Source organism: Eptatretus burgeri, chromosome 13 (genome assembly GCF_056783735.1).
Source record: "Eptatretus burgeri isolate ZD-2024b chromosome 13, Ebu_testis_v1, whole genome shotgun sequence".
In the NCBI taxonomy this organism is placed as follows: Eukaryota; Metazoa; Chordata; class Myxini; order Myxiniformes; family Myxinidae; genus Eptatretus; species Eptatretus burgeri.
Genome location: NC_140973.1, coordinates 15,347,987 through 15,369,394, shown reverse-complemented (window position 1 = coordinate 15,369,394; position 21,408 = coordinate 15,347,987). Strand labels below are relative to the sequence as shown.

The 21,408-nt window shown below is 44.7% G+C and overlaps 1 protein-coding gene across 1 annotated transcript; it reads right to left on the bottom strand.

Annotated features, from left to right (window-relative positions):
* Nucleotides 1–1,520: 1,520 nt before the first annotated feature.
* LOC147013910 (alpha-soluble NSF attachment protein-like) lies at nucleotides 1,521–18,972 on the bottom strand. The gene is made up of 11 exons (XM_085851263.1): nucleotides 18,669–18,972; nucleotides 15,888–15,970; nucleotides 12,291–12,407; nucleotides 12,117–12,163; nucleotides 10,656–10,733; nucleotides 9,922–9,977; nucleotides 7,126–7,210; nucleotides 6,743–6,847; nucleotides 6,310–6,378; nucleotides 4,103–4,153; nucleotides 1,521–2,482 (listed from the first exon to the last, which is right to left on the bottom strand). Exons 1-11 carry the CDS (start codon nucleotides 18,764–18,766, stop codon nucleotides 2,384–2,386), a joined length of 888 nt encoding a protein of 295 aa, XP_085707389.1. The 5' UTR covers nucleotides 18,767–18,972; the 3' UTR covers nucleotides 1,521–2,383.
* Between the last annotated feature and the right edge of the window lie 2,436 nt (nucleotides 18,973–21,408).

Genomic DNA, 21,408 nt, shown 5'->3' with positions numbered 1-21,408 from the left:
AATTTGGTACACACATCAAGAATAAATTGAACCGGGCATAGTGGCGTGCGCCTGTAATCTGGCTACTTGGAGGCTTGGATTGGAGGATCGCTTGAGGACGGTAGCTCTGTGCTGGGCCGCGCTGTGAGAGGGTGTCGGGCAGCTCAGAATCATGGCGAAACCCAATCCTTATCCCTGTGTCATAAGAATTGAACTGGTGCCTTTTGCTACTTGTCCCCATTTACTATGGCAGGGGATATCGAAGACTTGCTTCTTGAGTGCTGAAGTGATGATTTTGCAAGAAGCCATCATTTCAACGGATGCTAGTTTCCAGTTATGACTGCAGTTCATCAGGGATGTGTACTGGCCCCCACACTTTTCAGCACTTGTATGGACTGGATTCTGGGGAGGATGTCAGAGAGATCAAGCTGCAGTGCATCGTTTGGGAATGTCAAAATGTCTTGATTTCACAGACGATGTCGTCATCTTTGTGGAGACTGGATATGCTTTTGGAGGCCCCCGAGGTGCTGAATGAAGTCAGAACCGCTGGGATTACGGGTTTCCTGGGTCAAAACTAATACCCAGGCTTTCAATGACATCTTGGATTCTGCTATGTTGTCTGTCCCTGTTTGTGGTGAGGATGTTGAGGTCATGGAGAGATTTATTTACCTTGGCATTCACATTCATGTCTCTGCTGGCTGTGAGCCAGAGGTCAATAGACATCTGGGTCAGGTCAGGACAATAGACAGGACAGCCAGAGGTCAATAGACATCTGTAACACGAGCTCCCATACCTGACCTGACCTCAGTCCTCAATCCCTCTTCGTTTGTCCATTCCCTTGCCTTTTTACCCTCAATCACCCCTTTTACATGAGCCTTGATCTTGAGTGAAAGGGTTATATTTCCTAACATCACAAGATGCTCATGAGCATTATGTGCTCAACTTCTGTCAACTGGCAAATTTCCTAAAAAAAAAGAAAAAAAACCACAAACATTTTGCCTGCAATGAGGTTATTTAAAAATAAAAAATAACTGCACCATATTCTTTAGAATGTGTACCATACTCAGTGCTGCTGAAGCAGTTTCTTAGCAAATGTTTGACTGAGTGGTTTGCCATTGTCTATCCAGCATTGTTTAGCCATGTTCTGTCCCTTTAAATGCTGAGCATCAATTAAGGAAGCAGCACTGACAATTTATTTTTATTAAATAAAGTCTGGAATGACTTGACTGGAGTCTGAACCACCAACCTCCCAGAATCAGAGCAGCTGCTCCAATCATTCCACCAGTGGGGTTAAGACTAAAAAAAAAAAATAATCACTGTTCCCACAGGAAACATAAACAGCTGCGGTTTAGAAAATAGATCCCCCAAAAAAAACAACAACTCCAATGCATTTCATCCTTTAGTTTTCCACTTTTCCTCCTTCAAACTGTACCCCACGTTTGTATGCCGATCGTGTATCACTCTCATCAAAGCAAATAAATACGGTACCGATAAATCGAAAACAAGAAATCAAATGCTCATCCAGAGTACACCACACAAGCTTTCGGATTACATCTCGATTTATGCATAATTTCGAATACAGCACAAAATATTCCACACACGTATTCAGCAAAAAAGAAATTTCAAGTTGCACATTATGAGAGAGAGAGAGAAGGAGCAAGAACAGGAGCGAGAGAGAGAGAAGGAGCGAGAGAGAGAGAGAGAGAGAAGGAGCGAGAGAGAGAGAGAGAAGGAGCGAGAGAGAGCGCGATTACACCGACTTAATGTACAACTCGCACATGCGATCAGGAAAGCGAAAACACGGCGCTAATGTTTTACAGTCAGGGAGAGGTCAAATGGCTTCTTGGCCTTCTCCAGGAATCTGGAGGCAACACCCCACTTTCATGGTTCTGACATGTGAAGCAGATTGCTGTTTATGTAATAGTGATGCATTACTTGCTCAGCAATAATAGCGAGGTTTATGTTTTGTAGGAAACTATAAACATGCAATGTTATTCTGGGGGTTCACATTCACAAAAGGGTTGCTTTTGGTGACATTGTCAAACAGGAAATGGAGATCGATACATCGGTCAATATACTGGTGAATTATCCATCTCTTCAGACATTGCGCTACGCCTTTACGACTCCTGGAACCGAAGTACCCCCCCCCCCCCCGCCAACACTTAGATTCTGCGATGTTCCATGGCAAACACAAATAGTCCAACAACCAAAGTTATCCACATCCCAATCTCATATCCCCCACCCCTCTTCTCTTGACCAGGAACACGTACAATGGAACGCGGTTGTACGTATAACCGACTAACGTGAAATCAAAAATGGCAAACGGCGACAACAGGCGATGGAAGCCGGGGTTGGCGTTCTCGAAATGACCATGATGGTCTGGCCGAGAGGACTCGAAGGCGGCCTATCGGAGATCCTCGGCACCTTGGATGGTTTTCTTGATGCGCAACAGCATCGTTGTGAGCCACTGGTCCAGCCGTGAGATGGAGTCGTAGTCTTTCACCTAATGCAGAGATCACGTTTACTCCAATGCAAGGCAAAAATAAACAGATTGCTTAATGAAAACACATCAGACAAAATAGAGGAGGGACCAAACTTGCTTCAAACCCAAATAACTAAAGAATTCCAAAATTTGCATGAACAATGAACTTGTTTCCATCTTCGACTGCGTACTGACCACGATTGATTTAAAAACAATAATAATAATAATAATAATAACAAGTCTGAAGACGACGATGGTTCACGAGCGGTATTTGACGATGTAGATCGTTTCAAAAGTCAAGGATGAGACAATGTGATAATTTTTGACCAAGTTATGAAAATGATCAACATGATGTGGTACGAGTGACAGGTTATTAGCTGCAAAATGTCGAAAACCCGGTTTCGTTCAACAACTTTAAAAATTTGACCTTTGCATAACCTTTAAAGGTCACAAAACAATGTTGTGGACATTAAAATAAGGAAACAGGATACGTGCTATAGCTTATTGGAGTTAGTTCGTCGAAGAAGGTCGAAAATTCCCACAACGTTTCCCACAATTCGATTCCCACAACTTGGGAAATTTGACCTTTGTGAACTTTAAAGGTCAAGGATTATGACATTTGGTGCAAAACTTCCTCTGGAACATTCCACGAACAATATAACATCATATAGGCTATATGGCATTTCGCACTCCTCGGATTAACCAGACTTTGATGAAATCAGCGTAAAAACAAACTAGAAGGGGGCACCACGGGCAAGGTGTTCGAGATAGAGCAAAATGGTTTCAAGACTTTAGGTGGGGAATGACCTGAAGATTATGCATAAAAAATATTGTCATCCAAGCTCTCAAAGTTTGGGCGGTCGTATGATTTTTATGTCGAAATTCTAAATTTTCTAAGTTTGTGACCTTGTGACCTTGGGACGAAAATGAAAAAAAATAAAATAAAATAAATAAATAAAAAAATCGAGCTCCGTGGGGCTATGCAGGTGCCATTGGGCTAACCAACTACTGAAACTCCTGCCATATTTGACAAACCACCTCGGAGAAGATGGATTTTTACGTCAAAATTCGCAATTTTCTAAGTTTGTGACCTTGACCTTGGGACGAAAATGAAAAATAGAGCTCCGTGGGGCTGTGCAGGTGCCATTGGGCTAACCAAATACCGAAACCCCTGCCAGATTCGACAAACCCCCTCGGAGAAGATGCAAATTGAAATCGGCTACCCCCTAAAAACAAATGTTTTTTGGGCGTGGCTCCGCCCATTCTCAGGAAAACACAACTAGATCATGATATAAACCTCCGACCAAAATTTTTTATCAGGATCGGATCAAAACCACCGGAGCTATGCTCGGGGACAGACAGACAGACACACAACAATAACGAGTATAGTGGTCACTTATTTTTTTCGTGAAAATATTTTTTTCATGAACCAATTGGGTATTTTGGCATTCACCATGAGGAAATTGTATTTAGTAAAAGGTATGAGAAAGCGATGGCAAAACGTGCCGTCCACCAAGAATTTGCTACAACGCAAAATGGACGTCACCCTTAGCAAATGTTTTGGCAACAGATTGTACAATGGGGAACGTGGACCAGGCAGACGAGGCGTGTCCGAGTGCATCGTGTCCTAGAGGGACTCACGGCATCTGTGTAGCTTTCCACGTTCTGCTCTTCGTGGGCATCAAGTAGTTTCTGGGAATACGACGTAATGTCAGCATTTCAACGGCAGTGAAGTTCATGACCGTATTTGACTGCATTTTATTGGGCCGTGCACACTCGGCATGGAATACCAAGCTTGCACAAGATCCACCTCGAATCAACAAACGGAATAACGATCATATCGAGATCAAATTCAACGATACATTCTTATATTCAAAAGAAAATACGCCTGAAAGCAAAAAAAAAACAAAAGTGAATTTCTCACTAATTTACGTATAGTGTACGAGTAACAACCACATCCACCACCGGGAACGGAACATGGTGTCATACCCTCTCCCTGCTCGAAGTTATGCTTCTTCTTCTTCTTCGATGGTCAATACCCAGTCAATACCCGGTCAATCGATGGTCAAGTGAAAAAGTGTCAATACCCACTCCCTCCAGCAGGGGTCAGTGGTTAAATTACTTGCAGTATTTTCCGTGTGCAGGTGAAAATAAATAAATAAATTATAATAAAAAATCGCAAGTCATCTCCCCATTCTCAGCGGGGGAGAGTGATTGTTAGGGGGAATTATTTTGCAGAAATAACTACAACAGCAGTCGGTAGAGCACATGCCTCCACCAGGTTGAATTTTTACATCTTGTATCACACCACTGATTGGTCGGATCTAGATCCGCCTCCACCAAAATCGAATCAATTCATGCTCGACCTGTCCACCAAGTTTGGTCTGAATCCGTCCATAATTTTTTGAGATATCCTGCTCATCCTGACAAATAGACAGACAGCATTCTGAATAATGCGGAACCGTTGGGTCAACACTTGTCGTCGTGATTCAGCATGTGGCTGTGGGTTAGCATCAATTCTTGCAAGGGGCTTGTAGTAGTCCCGCTGATGTCGTATCCCTTGTAGGTCACGGCAGGGATTTGCAACTTGTTCAGGGTGCTGTCGATAGCTCACCTATTTTTAGTTGCAGCACTCACCTACCTACTTTGTAAGAAGGACACCGTGGGATCGTTAATGTCCATCGACGAATGCTGGCAGATGGGACACCCAATTTCACGTCCATCAGAGGGACACCCCGATGCATCACCACGCATGCAAAATACCAGGATGGCAGTTTGTAGCTGGGTCAAGATTCGAACCCCGGCTGGACGGCTCAGAGACCAGTGCACTTACCCTCGGGGCTTTCCTGCCAGCCGGGTCAACACTATTGCAGCATTACTTTCAAAGCAAAGCCGTGATAGGAATTTTCAAATCCTCAGTAGCAACTTTGATAACAAAACATTATAAAATATATTTATATTTTTTTTTTTTGCAATGGATCAAACACCAGGTTGAAGTTCCAATCCAAAGAGAAGCAAGCATACAGCCACAGGCAAGCCAGCACTTGACCCGAAGAAATATTCTGTCCCGCAGCATAATTTATTCAGGGTGCCGGTGATAACTTGCCTGTACTATTTGTCTAAAAGACAACGTGGAATCTTTACAGTCAACAACTGTAACACGAGCAAATGGGACACCCAGTTTAACATCTATACAAGGGACGACACACATTTTGATGGCACGTCTGCCTGCGAAGTACAAGGAATTAAGGCACAGGAGGAGGCCATTCGGCCCATCATGCCTACACCACACCAATACCAGAATTAATAAATCCGTCAATACCCCTTCCCTTTGTGTGCAGCCTTTTGGCTGCTACACTCGTCCTCATTTCGCCGACTTCGGAAGGATGACAGGCTGAGTCAACCCCATGGTGTTAATTCAGCAGGAAAAACGGGCCTTGAACTCAGGACCCTAGGATCCCAAGCCACCACCCTAACTGCCAAGCCAACACGAGGTTGAGCAGCAGGAAGCATGAGACCCTAACTGCGAAGTAGCAGGATGAGAGTTTATAGTTGGTTCAGTAATCAAACCCAGACCATTACTGGCTCGCAAGTTAGCACGGTAACAGAATTTATACACAACGGGACCTTTGACTTCCTCGACTCCGTAATTAAATCAATTAATAATCTTTACATCATTGTACGTACTTGCACCACGTTTGACCTGGATCCCTCCAGCCGTTCTTAACTTATTAATGAAAACCTATCGTGGATGAACGGACAGCATGAAAACATCATGCCTCCGGCGATTTCGGCGGCGGAGCCAGGACAACCATTATGATCAGATCAATAGAGAGAGTACGCCTTACCTTCAGAAGCTTGCATTCCCTCGAATCAGAAAAAGCTGGGAACATTTCCTCGTACTTCTCCATCGCCAACTAAGACATTTAAAAACAAACACACATGGAATCGCACACAAGCTACAGATACAAGAGAGAGGTAGCACAACCACTTGTAATCCTTTAAAAGTATCAACCAGTCTTCAGAAAACAACAACAGAATGGAATGAACCGATACGTTAGTCAAAATTTGTCTTCTTTCTCCAAGATGTGAGCATTCCTCAAAAGTGCTGGAAAAACTGACGTCGCCTTCCATATTCTGGAAATAAGCTTCACATGGGTTCACAGGTCAAGCGACAATAAAGAGCATCATCTGCTGTTCAGACTGTTCAGTCGTACGACGAGCCATCTCCAAAATACTGCTCCCGTCCAAAGGTGCCAAACGGCAGAACGAAAAGCTCACCTTGGCGTTCAGCATATCGACGCAGAAGTGACACAGAGCTGCCTTGAACAGGTATTCCTTGGTGCTGTACTTCAGCAAGGTGTTATCCATGGCATTTGAAGCAACCTGCAGTTAGAGGGCACAGACATAAACCATCGTCATCGTTACAAGAGCACACAGTTCGATTGTGAATCATACGATGTAGCAGACTCTGTTATAAAAAAAAAAAATAATGACCACATGAGGGTCTTGAGCTCCCGACCTCTCGTCGTCTGCACCCAAGGCAACCCTGAACATTTTCTTTTAAACACAATTGTACTTGGCTGATATTGGAAGAATTACACAATGTACAAAAATCTGTCCAGTCATGTTTTAGTGCAGCGCTGTTCAAGCAGGCGGCCCACCTGCTCATATATCTCGATAGCCTTCTGGTACTGCTCCAGTTGTGCTGCGTATGCGGCCACTTTCAGCAGACACTTGTTCGCAGAGCTGGTGGAACAGGGACAGAATGGACTGCAATCCCAGGTACAAGGTTAAGCTTCCTGGGTAGTAAAAACCATCAACATGCGTTCTGAATTGAAAGGATCAAAAGTACTCATAAAAGGCGGCACAGTCTTACCAGTGGTAAGGATGGAACAATGACCGAGTTGCAGCATTTGACCCCTGGTTCAAAGTGCAATGCTCAATTTCGGTGCACACAAGCTCTTTACAGAGAGTGTCGGTGCTGCCAAATCAGTTTCTTGGCAAGGATTGCACTCGGTGGTTTGCCATTACCTTCCCAGCAGTAGTTAGGACAAGAACTTTGGAATTTGTTCATGATTCCGGCAATGGCTCACAGACTCTTCGAGGAGGACACCGTGGGATATTTAACGTCCACCAAGTAATGCCGGCAGACAGGACACCAAGTTTAACGTCCAACCGAGGCACGGCACACACACACCGACAAATCAACGTGCCTGTGAAACACCTAAACGAGTTTATAGCTGGGTCGGGATTCAAACCCAGGCGAGATGGCTTGGAGACGAGTGTGTGCGTACCTCTAGTCTAGGCCATCATGCCAGCCCTCAAACTAATATAGATACGATAATTACGTGTCAAGCAGACGGATGATTTGCTTCATGCTTCAATAAATCAGGGGCGAAGCAAACATGTAACAATGGCAGCCGGTAGTGCACCACTTCTGTGATGTCACAATCATGCGATGGACGGACCGTCTGACAATGGCAAACCTCTTCATGACTCGGTTAGAATTGAACGCATCTCGGGCATGTCCAACACTTGGCCAACCCAAGCAGTTTACCAACCAAACCTAATCACCAGGAAACCAGCAGGGTGCCCAGAATTAGTCGGAAATTGTCGTGGGTCACCATTTGCCGCAGCAGATAGTGGAAATCAGAGGTTTTGAAATGACCTTTTGGCATTGCGAAATAACACTTGGAGAGCAAGCAGGTCCAAACTTGTGAAGAAAAACAAAAAACAAAAAAACAAACGAACACAAGACGATCTAAAGGGCTGGACCCTCCACAGGGCTGAACTCCAAAAGAAGAACCATTCAAACAAATCATCAGTTGAATCGAGGATCGTGACAACGCGAGGCCCGTTCCATTTCAAACGAAAACAAAACACACTTTAGTTTGCTGCAATCGATACGCACGTTTCTGATGAAGCCATTCACCATATTTTCACGATTCTAAGGCGCCAACAAATGTAAGATGCACATCGATCTTTCTTCGGGAAAAAAAAAGTAAATAAAACAGCTCCATTGAATGCAAGGCACACCTTTATTATTCTTTTGTTTTTTTAATGCCAAAAATAAATAAAATAAAATATTTTCGAAATAATAATGTGATAAATTACCTCTCCCTCTTCCTCCCCCACCCCCACCCCCTCCCAAGCCTTGAGATGGTACACATAAAAAAAAATACCTATTTTGGGGGGGACAACCCCCGTCGACATCTTTAGGGCCAAATTTTTTTTAAATGCCATGAACAAACTTTGGTACATACACGGTGATGAACATTGTGGTAAAGTTCCATCGAAATCTTGCGTGTGGTTTCAGAGAAGAAGTTGCAAACATTTGTCGCCGGACGACGCACCATCCCACAAGCTCCCTGGAACGTAAACTAATCTCTTGCCATGATTTCCAATTGCAGGACGCGAGGCAATGGTTCAACCCCATTCACTCCTCTATGGCTTCAAACAAACAGTGCCCATCTGAACCGAATCATGTCACGTCCCATCTGACCCCACAATCCATTTACCCTCATTAACTCGACCTAAATCAACCCTCTTACTTCCTCCTCATCATCGTCGTCATCTTTTGGTGTGAGCTCATTCCCTTTGCTCATTACAATCCAACTACAGCCCCACTATCAGTTCGTTAGTTTGTAACCCTTTGTCACCTGACTCTTCCATGAACCTCAATTTTGTATAAAAATAATGAAAGAATAATAAATCTGTTAATCAATCAGAATCTCAATCCTCTTAATCTATTCTTGGGGAATTAAGCAAACCACAACAAGTATAAAAACTTGGATGAAGAGAAACACTTGCTGTTTAGGCCGACGTCATATCACGCGAGTGGAGGCATGCACTAATGAGTGCTATTTCCCGATCCGAGGTACCATCCTCTGTTACAGAGAGTCAGTGCTGCCGAAGCAGTTTCATGGCCAGTCATGCTGGGTGGTTTGCTGTCCTTCTCCCAGCAGTAGTTAGGGCAGGAATTTGGAATTTGTTCATGGTCGCAGCAATAACTCACCAAGTCCTCACCAATGACACCGTGGGATCTTTAACGTCCACCAACTAATGCCTGCAGACGGGACGCCCGGTTTAACGTCCATTCGAGGGACGGCACGCACATTGAAGAATCACCCTGCCAGTGAAACACGGGGATGACAGTTTCAAGCCGGGTCGCGATTTGAACCAAGGCTAGACAGCTTCGAGGTGAGTGTGCGTACCTCGAGGACATCCTACCAGCCCCACAAACCCGACCTTAACAAAGTTCAAAAAACAATTATATTTTTAAACAGCTACCCTATATCCTTTTTATTTCACAAAGAACAGACTATAAACATATTGGTTCAAGCCCTCGTTTCACCAATAAGTGCAAAGTTTCAACGGAACACACAGATCGTGACTCAGACACCTGAAAATCCAAACTACCATCGATGACCTGCCAGGTGCACAAGTACGGGGCATACCTGTTGGATTCCTCTCCCTTGTAATAATCCGCAGCTTGTTCGTAGTGTGCGATTGCCTAACACACAAGGTAAATAAATAAAGAAAAAGCACAGGAACCACATGTGATGGATGATTCTTCCAAAAACTTGAGAAGAATTGAAAATTGATTGTTCTATCAGCCAACAATTCCAGACAAGTAATTCTGCTACAACCACAGCACAATCATTTTAAACATCAGGATTGCAAAAGTGTTTTGGGTTACTTTGGAAATGGTGTAATAATCTCAGCTACAACTCCCTCTGCTTCCTCAGTCCTCAGAGCACCCCCCCCACCCACCCACCCAACCACTTCCGTAATTCCTGGATGCACGAGTTCTTCCAGTAACCCAATCCGGGTTAAAGTTCCAAAATCCGAGGTGACTGCAACACCTCAATTATTTTGGTCCCTCTGCTCCCCAGTTTGTGAAACTGCCTTCCACAGACACATCAAATCATACTCTTCCCTCCAGAACTTCTAGCGGGTGGTGCACCCCCGTCTCGCGTCATCCCCCACCCCCACACAATATTTTCTCCCCCATTAATCCTACCTGACCCAATCTTGTTGCTGGAAGGCTACTCCGTTTCCTTCCCTCAATTTTAAACAAACAAATGAACAGATATACAGATAGCTAAATAAGTAAATACATGTACACGTGAGCAGAAAATTACACGAGACACTACTGAGGTTTATACAAGTTCACATTGAATTCATTCACCTTGTCAATGTCTACAAGCTCAGATTCATAGACTTCGGCGATGGTGATATGGTGCTTTGCCGCAATCGTGAACCGCCCCTGGGATAAGTGAGGGAGGGGCAGGAAAGAAAACAATAAGGAGGGAGGTGGGGAGGGAGTAAGTACATCAAAGATGACAAAATAATAAAAGTAATAAATCAACTAGGGAGTTCACAGAACACCTTACCCCACGCAGTCTTGAGAAAAAAAAAAAAAAACCAAAAACAAGGACACGGGCGGGGACCAAATTTGATTGGTCGTGATGATGTAAAATGCCGAAATATTTTGTCCAAGTCCTGCAAAACGGGTTTTTGAAAGTGTGCCAAAAAGGTGACTTGTGTGACAATGTTCTTGTGTGACAAAAAGGTGACAATGTTCATGCACGCATGCATTTTAATTTAAATAAAGATTTTAAAGGTTGAGAAAAAAAAAATAATTTCTGAAGTTTACCGCCATTGATGGAGCGTCTCTTTTTACACCGCCCGATCGAACACGCAACATTAGTTCATCGTACCTGTTGTTTGTGTCCTTCATGACATCCTTATAAACGGTAAGTTTCCTGTTTGGAATGATTTTAAATCCTGTTTGACTGCCGGGAAGACGGAGAGAAACTAGAGCGAAGTCGATGGCGCGCCATCGCAAATCCTAACGCTTCCCACCTTAAGCAAAGTTGAAAGATGGCAAAAAAAATTTCACCAGAAATAATCTGCTTGTACAGTGCAAAACATCAAGTTTTGAGTTTAAAGAATTTCCCCCCCACTTTGACCCCTGTGATCCTACGCTCTCACCCCCTGAGGATTGAACCCGGGGGTCAAACCCAAAAATATTGTTACATATTCCATGCATCCTCCCAATGGCGAGTGCATAATTATACAAACTTTCATTGAAAAATGATTGAAAATCTGCCCACAATTGTATTTTGTTGGCATTTGACCTTTTGACCAAAAAAAAAAAGATGGGCCAATTGGGCTAAAAAAATGTCACAGCCCTCACACCTTCTTGCCATATTGTGATCACAACTACCAAGTTTGGTGAATCTCTGCCCAACCTGTGAATTTCTGTTTCGGAGGAGATAGCACGACGGACGGACAGACAGACAGACGGACGGAGCAGATTATATGTCACCGTTTTTATTTATTTATTTATTTATTAAAGCATGGGGGCTAAAAATTACCTTTCTCCTCTGTGCGAACGTACAATCGAGACGAGATTCCATACAATTTGCCAAATTCAGAGCCAAAGCAAACGACAGGTTCATTTTCTGATTAATGTTCCGATTCGTGCTCAAATATATAACATTTCCATTGAAATCAAGGTGTTCCTCGATCATAAACTGACGCTTGTGGACAAGAGACACAGACAGGCAGACAATGTGAAGCAATTGCTTAACCTCACTTTTTCCTTCATGTGCACGGGGTAACGACACCATGCTGGTTAACATACCATGTCGGTGTATATTTCAATAGATTTGTTGATGCAGTTGATTGCCTCTGGAGAGACAAAGAGTACAATCCCATAAATGAAGGCTTCGCAAGGGAACATCGAAAATTGAACAAAAATGAAGAATCCGAGCATTTGGTTACATCGGCGAGCATCAAGTCCCTTCACGTCGATTACCTTGTGGATCCGCCTTTTTGAAAGCGTTCCCAGCGTCCACGTAGCTGGTGGCTGCATCATGCTTGTTCTGGAGTTGCAGATGCAACTTGGCCGCTTGGCAGAAAGCATTTCCTGCCGCTAAGCAGACAGTCAGGAAAACAATCACAATCAAAGAACTGCCAACAAGCTTTACTCGATCATCGACGTCATGGTCCTCAGCATATATACCGTATTTTCACGACCAAAAGGCGCACCGTGCCAAAAGGCGCAGTCTCAGTTGTGTGTGCCGTTCCTGTATTTGACACACACATAAGGCGCTCCTCACGATAGGGCGCGGGTTTTTTTTTTTTTTTTTTTTTTTTTTTTTTTTTTTTTTGTATACCTTGGTCGAGGCTCGTATGAGAGCTAACACACAACTCACAGCAAGGAGGCATGAGACAAGAGGGGCGGGAGTGGAAGGGACAAAACAGTGGGGAACAGACACATTAGGTGAACTGTGGAAGGGAGTGGGATGGGGATGGGACGGGGAACATGGCGAGGGGAAGATGGACATTAAAGGGACTTTCAGGAAGGAAAGCAGGAGAATTGAAGGAAGTGGGCTTGGGTGGATTATCGGGGGTAGAAAAGATCGAGGATTTGGATGGGGGAAGATAAGAGGTGGTGGTGAACAGCTGTTTTGAAAGCCTGAAGGGAAGAATGGGAAAGAATAGAGTGAGGAAGTTTATTCCAAAGGCGGGAAAAAAGAGGAATGAAAGAGTGAAGATGAGCAGTGATTCGTGATTTTGGTAGTTTTACCAGAAGGGGGTTGTTGGCGGACCTTGAGCGCCCTGTGGAAATGTGGTTGGGACAAATCGCAGAGAGAGCAGGGGGGGCAAGGCTGGAGAGGAGTCGGTAGAAGACAGAAAGACCACCGACCAACCTGCGGTGATTGAGTGAGAGGCCCAAAGACTCAGCTTCATTGCGGGAGATGCCAATGATCTTAAAAGCCCTGGTTTCGACAGCGTGAAGTCGAGAAAGGTGGGAGGCAGGAGCACCAGCCCAGAGGGGAGAGCAGTACTCCATCAGGCTACGGACAAAAGCTTTGTAAGTGGTCAGGAGCTCAAGAGGGCCGAGGAAGGACTTTGCACGACGGAGGATTCCCAGTCGGCGACTGGCTTTTGAGGCAAGGTTGGAAATGTGACTTTCCCAGGAAAGGTCATGGCAGATAGTGAGACCCAGAAGCTTGAAAGAAAAGACTTCTTCCAGAGGATTGTTGAGAAAGTGGATGGGGGGGTTTTGTAAACGGTCCTTTCGAAGAGACATAGTGAGAGTGTGAGATTTGTCTGGATTGAAAGACATGTTCCACGTGTTGGACCAGTTTGTGATTTTATCCAGATCTGCAGTGAGCGAAGAAGCTGCTGCTTGCCGGTCTGAGGGATGACAGATGGTACGGCAGAGGGTTGAGTCATCGGCAAAGAGAAATAGAGGATTTTCCAGAGAGTCCGAGAGATCATTGATGAAAACCAGAAAAAGAACAGGGCCCAGAACGCTACCTTGAGGAACTCCAGCCTGCACAGGAAGAGGGGATGAAAGAACTCCATTTAGGGCCACACGTTGACTGCGACAGGAGAGGAAGTCTGCGAGCCATGAGTGGAGATGGCCTTGAATACCATGGGCAGAGAGTTTGGTGAGTAGGGCAGGGTGCCAGTAGGGCAGGGTGCCAGTAGGGCAGGTTTTATATGAATATCCTCTACTACGTACGTCCGCCGTACAACAACACACTCACACAAGCACACAAGTGTGCGTATTTAAAAATAGATCGGGAGCAAAATTGAGTTTGGTTGTGCTTTATTAAAGTATTAGTTACAAAAATACTAAAACAATCAAATACCGGTAATAGTCTTTAATCAAATCCATCGAAATCCTCATCCTCTGTTTCGGAATCGAACTGCGCTAAACCCAACCTAGCAGGTCCACCTTCCTCGCCGTCAGAGTCACTTTCTGCACCGTGCGGCTCCTCCGAAATGATGCCGGCTTTAGCGAAAGCTCGGACAACAGTGCCAGCAGACACGTTAGCCCAGGCATCAACAATCCAGTGGCAAACTGTGGCGAACCTCGCCCGGCACTGCCTTCCACCCTTTGTGAAGCTGTGCTCTCCTTCGGTCATCCACCGCTCCCACGCCGCTCGCAGCCTCACTTTGAACGGCCGGTTCACGCCGATGGCTCGGCTGGATCCGTTTGTCGCAGATGTGCTTGCTGCAGTAGGAGCGGAAGTTTTCCATCATTTCTTGATAATCCGCCGGACGTTGCTGCGCTATCGTAGTCCTGGTCCGGATGGAAAAATGGCACCGCTTCATGAAGCGAAAGCACCAAGACGGACCTCCGTGGAAATGTTCGATTTTCATTTCCTCCGCTATCGATACTGCCTTCAGTCGGATCGTGACCGTCGAAACGCTCCTCCCACTTGCTCTTTGCTCAACGATCCACTGCTCAAGTCTTTCCTCCAACTCTGGCCACCTCGCCTTGTTTCCACGGAAACTCAGCTGCGTCTTCTTCACCTGTCGCAGCTCGTTTTCCAGCTTCCTCCACTTTCGAACCATCGACTCGTTGATCTGGAAATTCCTCGCCGCGGCTCGATTCCCATGTTCCTCCGCATAGCTGATCGCCTTCAGTTTAAACTGAGCTTCATAAGCGTGTCTCTTTGCCATTTTCGGGGTTGTTAAAACAGCAATGTTCTGCATACCGCACATACCTGTTCTTTTATACACACAAAGGGCGCACTGCACTATAGGGCGCGTCGCACATTTTGACAAAAATCTAAGACGTTTATATGCGCCTTATAGTCGTGAAAATACGGTAACACAACAAAGTAAATAAACAGTGAAAGCAGCAGGTCAATGTGGAACAAGACTTTGCACATTTGTTCATGTCAATCATCTGCCAATTCTATACAGAACTCCCTTTTCTCTTCCAAATGAGGAGGTGCACACCACCACCACAGCGCCAATTATTGACGCCTGAATGTGGGATCGGCCAGGGAACGTTTTTGCGTCACGTCCGATTGGAGGTGATTTGGACAGGAATTTGTAGATCGTTCAGGGTGCCGGTGATAACTCACCTCTTCAATGAAAAAGAAAAAAAAAAGAAGAAAAAGTGAGACCTTCAACATCCACCAGGTGATGCTAGCACATAGGACACCCAGCTTAATGTCCATGCGAGGGGACAGCGTACTTTGTGATGCAAAATGTGATCGAGTTGGGATTTGAACACCGACTACACTCAAAGGTAAGTGCGCCCACTACCTCCACACCATCCTGATCCGACAAGCCCGGCATTGGCTTAATGGTCAAGGTGGCTGGCTTAATATCTTACTTAGGGTCTCGAGTTCAAGCCTCTGTCTACCGTTGAATTAACATCAGGTGGGTTAACTCAGCCCGTCTTCCTTTCAAAATTGGCAAAAACGAGTACCAGCGTACTGGGTAACAGGGGCACCGCAACCCAGAAAAATGATGCAGCCAGCAGCCGTAGGCTGCGTACAAAATAAATAAATCCTGGTCGGACAACTTCATTCATATAATACATACGCCATTTTTTGTCAATGGCACCCAAAAACCAAAACAAGAACAAAGAATCACCTACCGGTCCAATTCTTCGCCATTTTGAACATATTTGCAGCCCTGGAGAACATGTCACACGCGTCTTCCACCTTGGACGATCCACCACTAGAAATGACAAAAGAGAGACCGGGCCGATGAGTCAAGCATGGGATATCGGTCAGCCACAAGTCAAACACGTGACTGTACTGTACGTCCTTGATCGGTACGGTATGGGTAAGTCACGTGTACAGTATGCTGCTTGTACAGTGCAAACAAAAATGCACTGTACTTCAAAATAGGCAAACTTGCATGCAATATAATACAGTGTACAGGCATACAGTATAGTGTACAGGCGTACAGTATGGCGAAGTCACGTGTACAGTATGATGATTGTACAGTGCAAATAAAAATGCACTGTACTTCAAAATAAGCAAACAACGTGCGTGCAATACAATACAGTAACAGGCGCACAGTACAGTGTACAGGCATACAGTAACAGGCTGCAGTACAGTGTACATGCTACAGTACAGTGTAGTGTACAGGCATACAGTCTGGTGAAGTCGCGTGTACAGTATGCTGCTTGTACAGTGCAAATAAAAATGCACTGTACTTCAAAATAGGCAAACAATGTGCATGCAACATAATACAGTGTGCAGGCTACAGTACAGTGTACAGGCATACAGTATGGTGAAGTCATGTGTACAGTATGCTACTTGTACAGTGCAAATAAAAAATGCACTGCACTTCAAAATAGGCAAACAACGTGTGCGTAATATAATACAGTAACAGGCTACAGTACAGTGTACATGCTACAGTACAGTGAAGTGTACAGGCATACAGTCTGGTGAAGTCGCGTGTACAGTATGCTGCTTGTACAGTGCAAATAAAAATGCACTGTACTTCAAAATAGGCAAACAATGTGCATGCAACATAATACAGTGTGCAGGCTACAGTACAGTGTACAGGCATACAGTCTGGTGAAGTCGCGTGTACAGTATGCTACTTGTACAGTGCAAATAAAAAATGCACTGCACTTCAAAATAGGCAAACAACGTGTGCGTAATATAATACAGTAACAGGCTACAGTACAGTGTACATGCTACAGTACAGTGAAGTGTACAGGCATACAGTCTGGTGAAGTCGCGTGTACAGTATGCCGCTTGTACAGTGCAAATAAAAAATGCATTGCACTTCAAAATAGGCAAACAACGTGTGCGTAATATAATACAGTAACAGGCTACAGTACAGTGTACATGCTACAGTACAGTGTAGTGTACAGGCATACAGTTTGGTGAAGTCGCGTGTACAGTATGCTACTTGTACAGTGCAAATAAAAAATGCACTGCACTTCAAAATAGGCAAACAACGTGTGCGTAATATAATACAGTAACAGGCTACAGTACAGTGTACATGCTACAGTACAGTGTAGTGTACAGGCATACAGTCTGGTGAAGTCGCGTGTACAGTATGCTACTTGTACAGTGCAAATAAAAAATGCACTGCACTTCAAAATAGGCAAACAACGTGTGCGTAATATAATACAGTAACAGGCTACAGTACAGTGTACATGCTACAGTACAGTGAAGTGTACAGGCATAGTCTGGTGAAGTCGCGTGTACAGTATGCCGCTTGTACAGTGCAAATAAAAAATGCATTGCACTTCAAAATAGGCAAACAACGTGTGCGTAATATAATACAGTAACAGGCTACAGTACAGTGTACATGCTACAGTACAGTGTAGTGTACAGGCATACAGTTTGGTGAAGTCGCGTGTACAGTATGCTACTTGTACAGTGCAAATAAAAAATGCACTGCACTTCAAAATAGGCAAACAACGTGTGCGTAATATAATACAGTAACAGGCTACAGTACAGTGTACATGCTACAGTACAGTGAAGTGTACAGGCATAGTCTGGTGAAGTCGCGTGTACAGTATGCCGCTTGTACAGTGCAAATAAAAAATGCATTGCACTTCAAAATAGGCAAACAACGTGTGCGTAATATAATACAGTAACAGACTACAGTACAGTGTACATGCTACAGTACAGTGTAGTGTACAGGCATACAGTTTGGTGAAGTCGCGTGTACAGTATGCTACTTGTACAGTGCAAATAAAAAATGCACTGCACTTCAAAATAGGCAAACAACGTGTGCGTAATATAATACAGTAACAGGCTACAGTACAGTGTACATGCTACAGTACAGTGAAGTGTACAGGCATAGTCTGGTGAAGTCGCGTGTACAGTATGCCGCTTGTACAGTGCAAATAAAAAATGCACTGCACTTCAAAATAGGCAAACAACGTGTGCGTAATATAATACAGTAACAGGCGTACAGTACAGTGTACAGTAGTGTACAGTGCAAACCGACAACTGTCATGGAGACGAAACGCGATGCCAATTAACACGTAATCAAACAAATCGTTAATCTCGGGTTCACCTGCTCGCGTCCCCCACCTGAGAACCCCAATCATCACGAATCATGATGGAGGGAAACCAAGTTCATGTAACCCGGCGGTCGGTTGGTCCATGGATGTCGTGGAACCTCGTGTTACACACACACAGACGTGTCTACCAACGTGTTTGTCCTCCATGGGATAAATGTACAAAACTCCTCTCTCGGACATGTGGGGGGAAATTAAATAAAATCTCCATTAATCATCAACACAGTGTCGCAGTCCGTGAGTGAGAGGACAGGACAAACAGACAAAGACAGAACAGGACAAAGACAGACAAACAGACAGACATAGACAATATGTATCTGGTGCAGGATGAATCAACAAGGGTTGGACAAGACGAGATGTGAACGTTTTTTGTTTCCCCACCCGAAGAGAGCGCCCATGAAGGATTTGGATGAAGAAAGCTTCTTCTCGGCGTCCGCCACCAACTGCATGGCCTCCTTCTCCTTCCCGCTGTTATCCATGGTCGGGTGTTGGAAAGGAACGACGTTTCCGTGGAGATAACGGGTCTACTGACTGTCTCTCCCTCTCAGGTTCTGGGTGAGGTTCGGGCGTGAGGCTGTCGGGCCGGGAAATTAGAAATAAAATAAATAAACACCCTTCAACAATCAACAACGAAGTCGCGATACGTGTAGCGTCACCACACCTTCCTCAACCGTCAGCACGCCTTCTATATGACGTCATTACGCCCGTTTACACACGTCTCCACGCTTTTAACATGACGTCACTGCGTCTGTTTTAAGACGTCACCACGTTTGCCATGAAGGTGTTTCGCTTGCGTATCCACAACGTCACCGCGTGTGACCTGACGTCACGCGTACGAAGACTTTTAATTCTCTTCCCACACATCATACACCGTTCATCCCTTCCTATAATAATTTACTCATCGACCCACCTCAATCTTAGGTTTGTATTTCCGCTTTTTTTGTGCCAGCTACTGAATGGAGCTGAACGCGTAAAATAAGTGTTGAACCGACCAAGTGAGCAAATCAGTGTTAGGGTGCAGCCAGCCACACCGCAACAATCGGTCCGGCGTGGGAACGTCACACGCGACACGAACAAGATTAAAAAAAATTAACCACACAGTACATATATTCATCCCCCATATGTATAAAATTATCCCACGTAAAATGCCTGTTTTCAGGCAAAATATGATTAATAGGTCCAGAAAGGCAGATTCAATGGGAAGAATCACTTAAAAATCCTATTAACCGGATCCGGAATCGGATCTACACCAAAATCGAAGTGAATTGTCCTCGTCACACACCTAACCTTTCCACCTAGTTTCGTCCAAATCCATCCACAACTTTTTGAGCTATCCTGCTCACAGACAAACACAAACAGACAAACACGGGGAAAAACATATCTGGTAATTAAAGATTAATATGGATATCCCTGCACCATCTTCCACTCTCCCAGGGTTAACAGTCGAAATGGAGAGAACATCGTCAACAGAACAAGCTCAAATGAGCTAAGATCCTCATCCTCTTAATGATGACATCATAAAAACGAATATGACGTCATTGTGATGTATCAGGTTTGCGATGAAAACTCTGGGTTGTGAAACAAAAATGTCAAAAAATAGGAATGACGTCATAAAAATTGATATGACGTCATTGTGATGTATCGTATGTGCGGTAATTCATCTCTGCTAATGCCCTGTTCGATTCCCGCAAGCAGAATTCAAAAAGCTTGCCTCGTTTCGGAGATAATTTTTAGCCGATTTACATTAGCGGAGATATTTTGACGTCGTAACTTTTTTTTCTAGGAGGAATTTTCAAAATCGGAGATGGTTACTGTCTGCACGGGGTCTTTTTACATATATATGCCAAGTTTCAGGAAGTTTCGATGAAAACTGTAGGCTGTGAAACAAAAAAGTTCACAAGAAGATGAAGAACAACAACGTGAGTCAGACCAAGAGATCCTCCACGAGGACCTAAAAAAAGGCTTTTTGATGCAACATCATTGGAGAATGGAGAGGGTATGACAGCGAGCACCATGGTGGCTGAAGCTCCAACAGAGGAAGAGCTACAAAAGGCTGTTCAGGAAGTTTAAAAAGAGGAAGGCTGGGGGGCAGCTCTGGTATACTCCCAGAGGTGGTGACAGCAACATGCTGTGATGACAACTTATTGGACATACTGCTTGATTGAATTCACTTCGTGTGGAAAGACAATAGGGTTCCTCCAGGAGTGAGCAAGACCTATTCTGGTTTTGATGCCGTACTAATACCCATTCCCAAGAAAGGTGATCCCAGGAAAGGTGACATCTGCTGACTGGATGTTGTTGGGAAAGTGCCGGAAAGGATACTCGAGGATAGGCTGCAGCAACCGGCGGAGGATGAATTGTCTGAACCTCAATGTGGCTTTAGGAAAGGAAGAAGCTGTGCAGATATGATGCAAGCAGTATGCCAAGTGGGAGAGAAGTCGTGGGAGCATCGATCCAAGGCATTCTGAAGACATGGAGATGAAAATTTAGCTCCTCATTTACATTTTGCCCATACTCACGCATCAGCACCGTTTCACTTGGTCTCCAGTCATCCAAATCTGCTGGAGCAAGAAAAGAGGAGAAAGGTACACCCTTATCCTATAAATCACCAAATTATAACCAATTAAATCCAGATACAATTTCCTCAACTCTAAAATTTCACAAACGTTTCTCAAATTTACCAAGTTCCAATTCTCTCACATAATTTGGACGTCAACTTTTGATTGGTTCTAACGTCCGCTCCGCTCTCCAACACCCGTCACTCGACTGCTCGCGATGTCACCTGCTAGGGCTCCATAGCCCCAAACCCTGCTCCTGGCTCCTCCACTCCATGATGGGCCCTGAGCCAATAGTGATGCCCGTATTGGTCCCTACCTTTCCTCCAAGGCTCTTGGAACTGACCTGGTTTCACACGCTGACACCCCCACCTTTCCTCCTTGGCTCTTGGGAGTCGAACAAGGGTGAGCAGTCTCAGGCTGAGCAGGTTTCTACCCCACCGACATTCTAACCTGTTAAAACTTAAGCTCTCACTGGTGGAATTTCTCCTCTTACCCGCTGCTCAGCCTTACACACAGTGCCCCCAACCATGTACATGCTTCAATCACACAGGTGATCACAAACC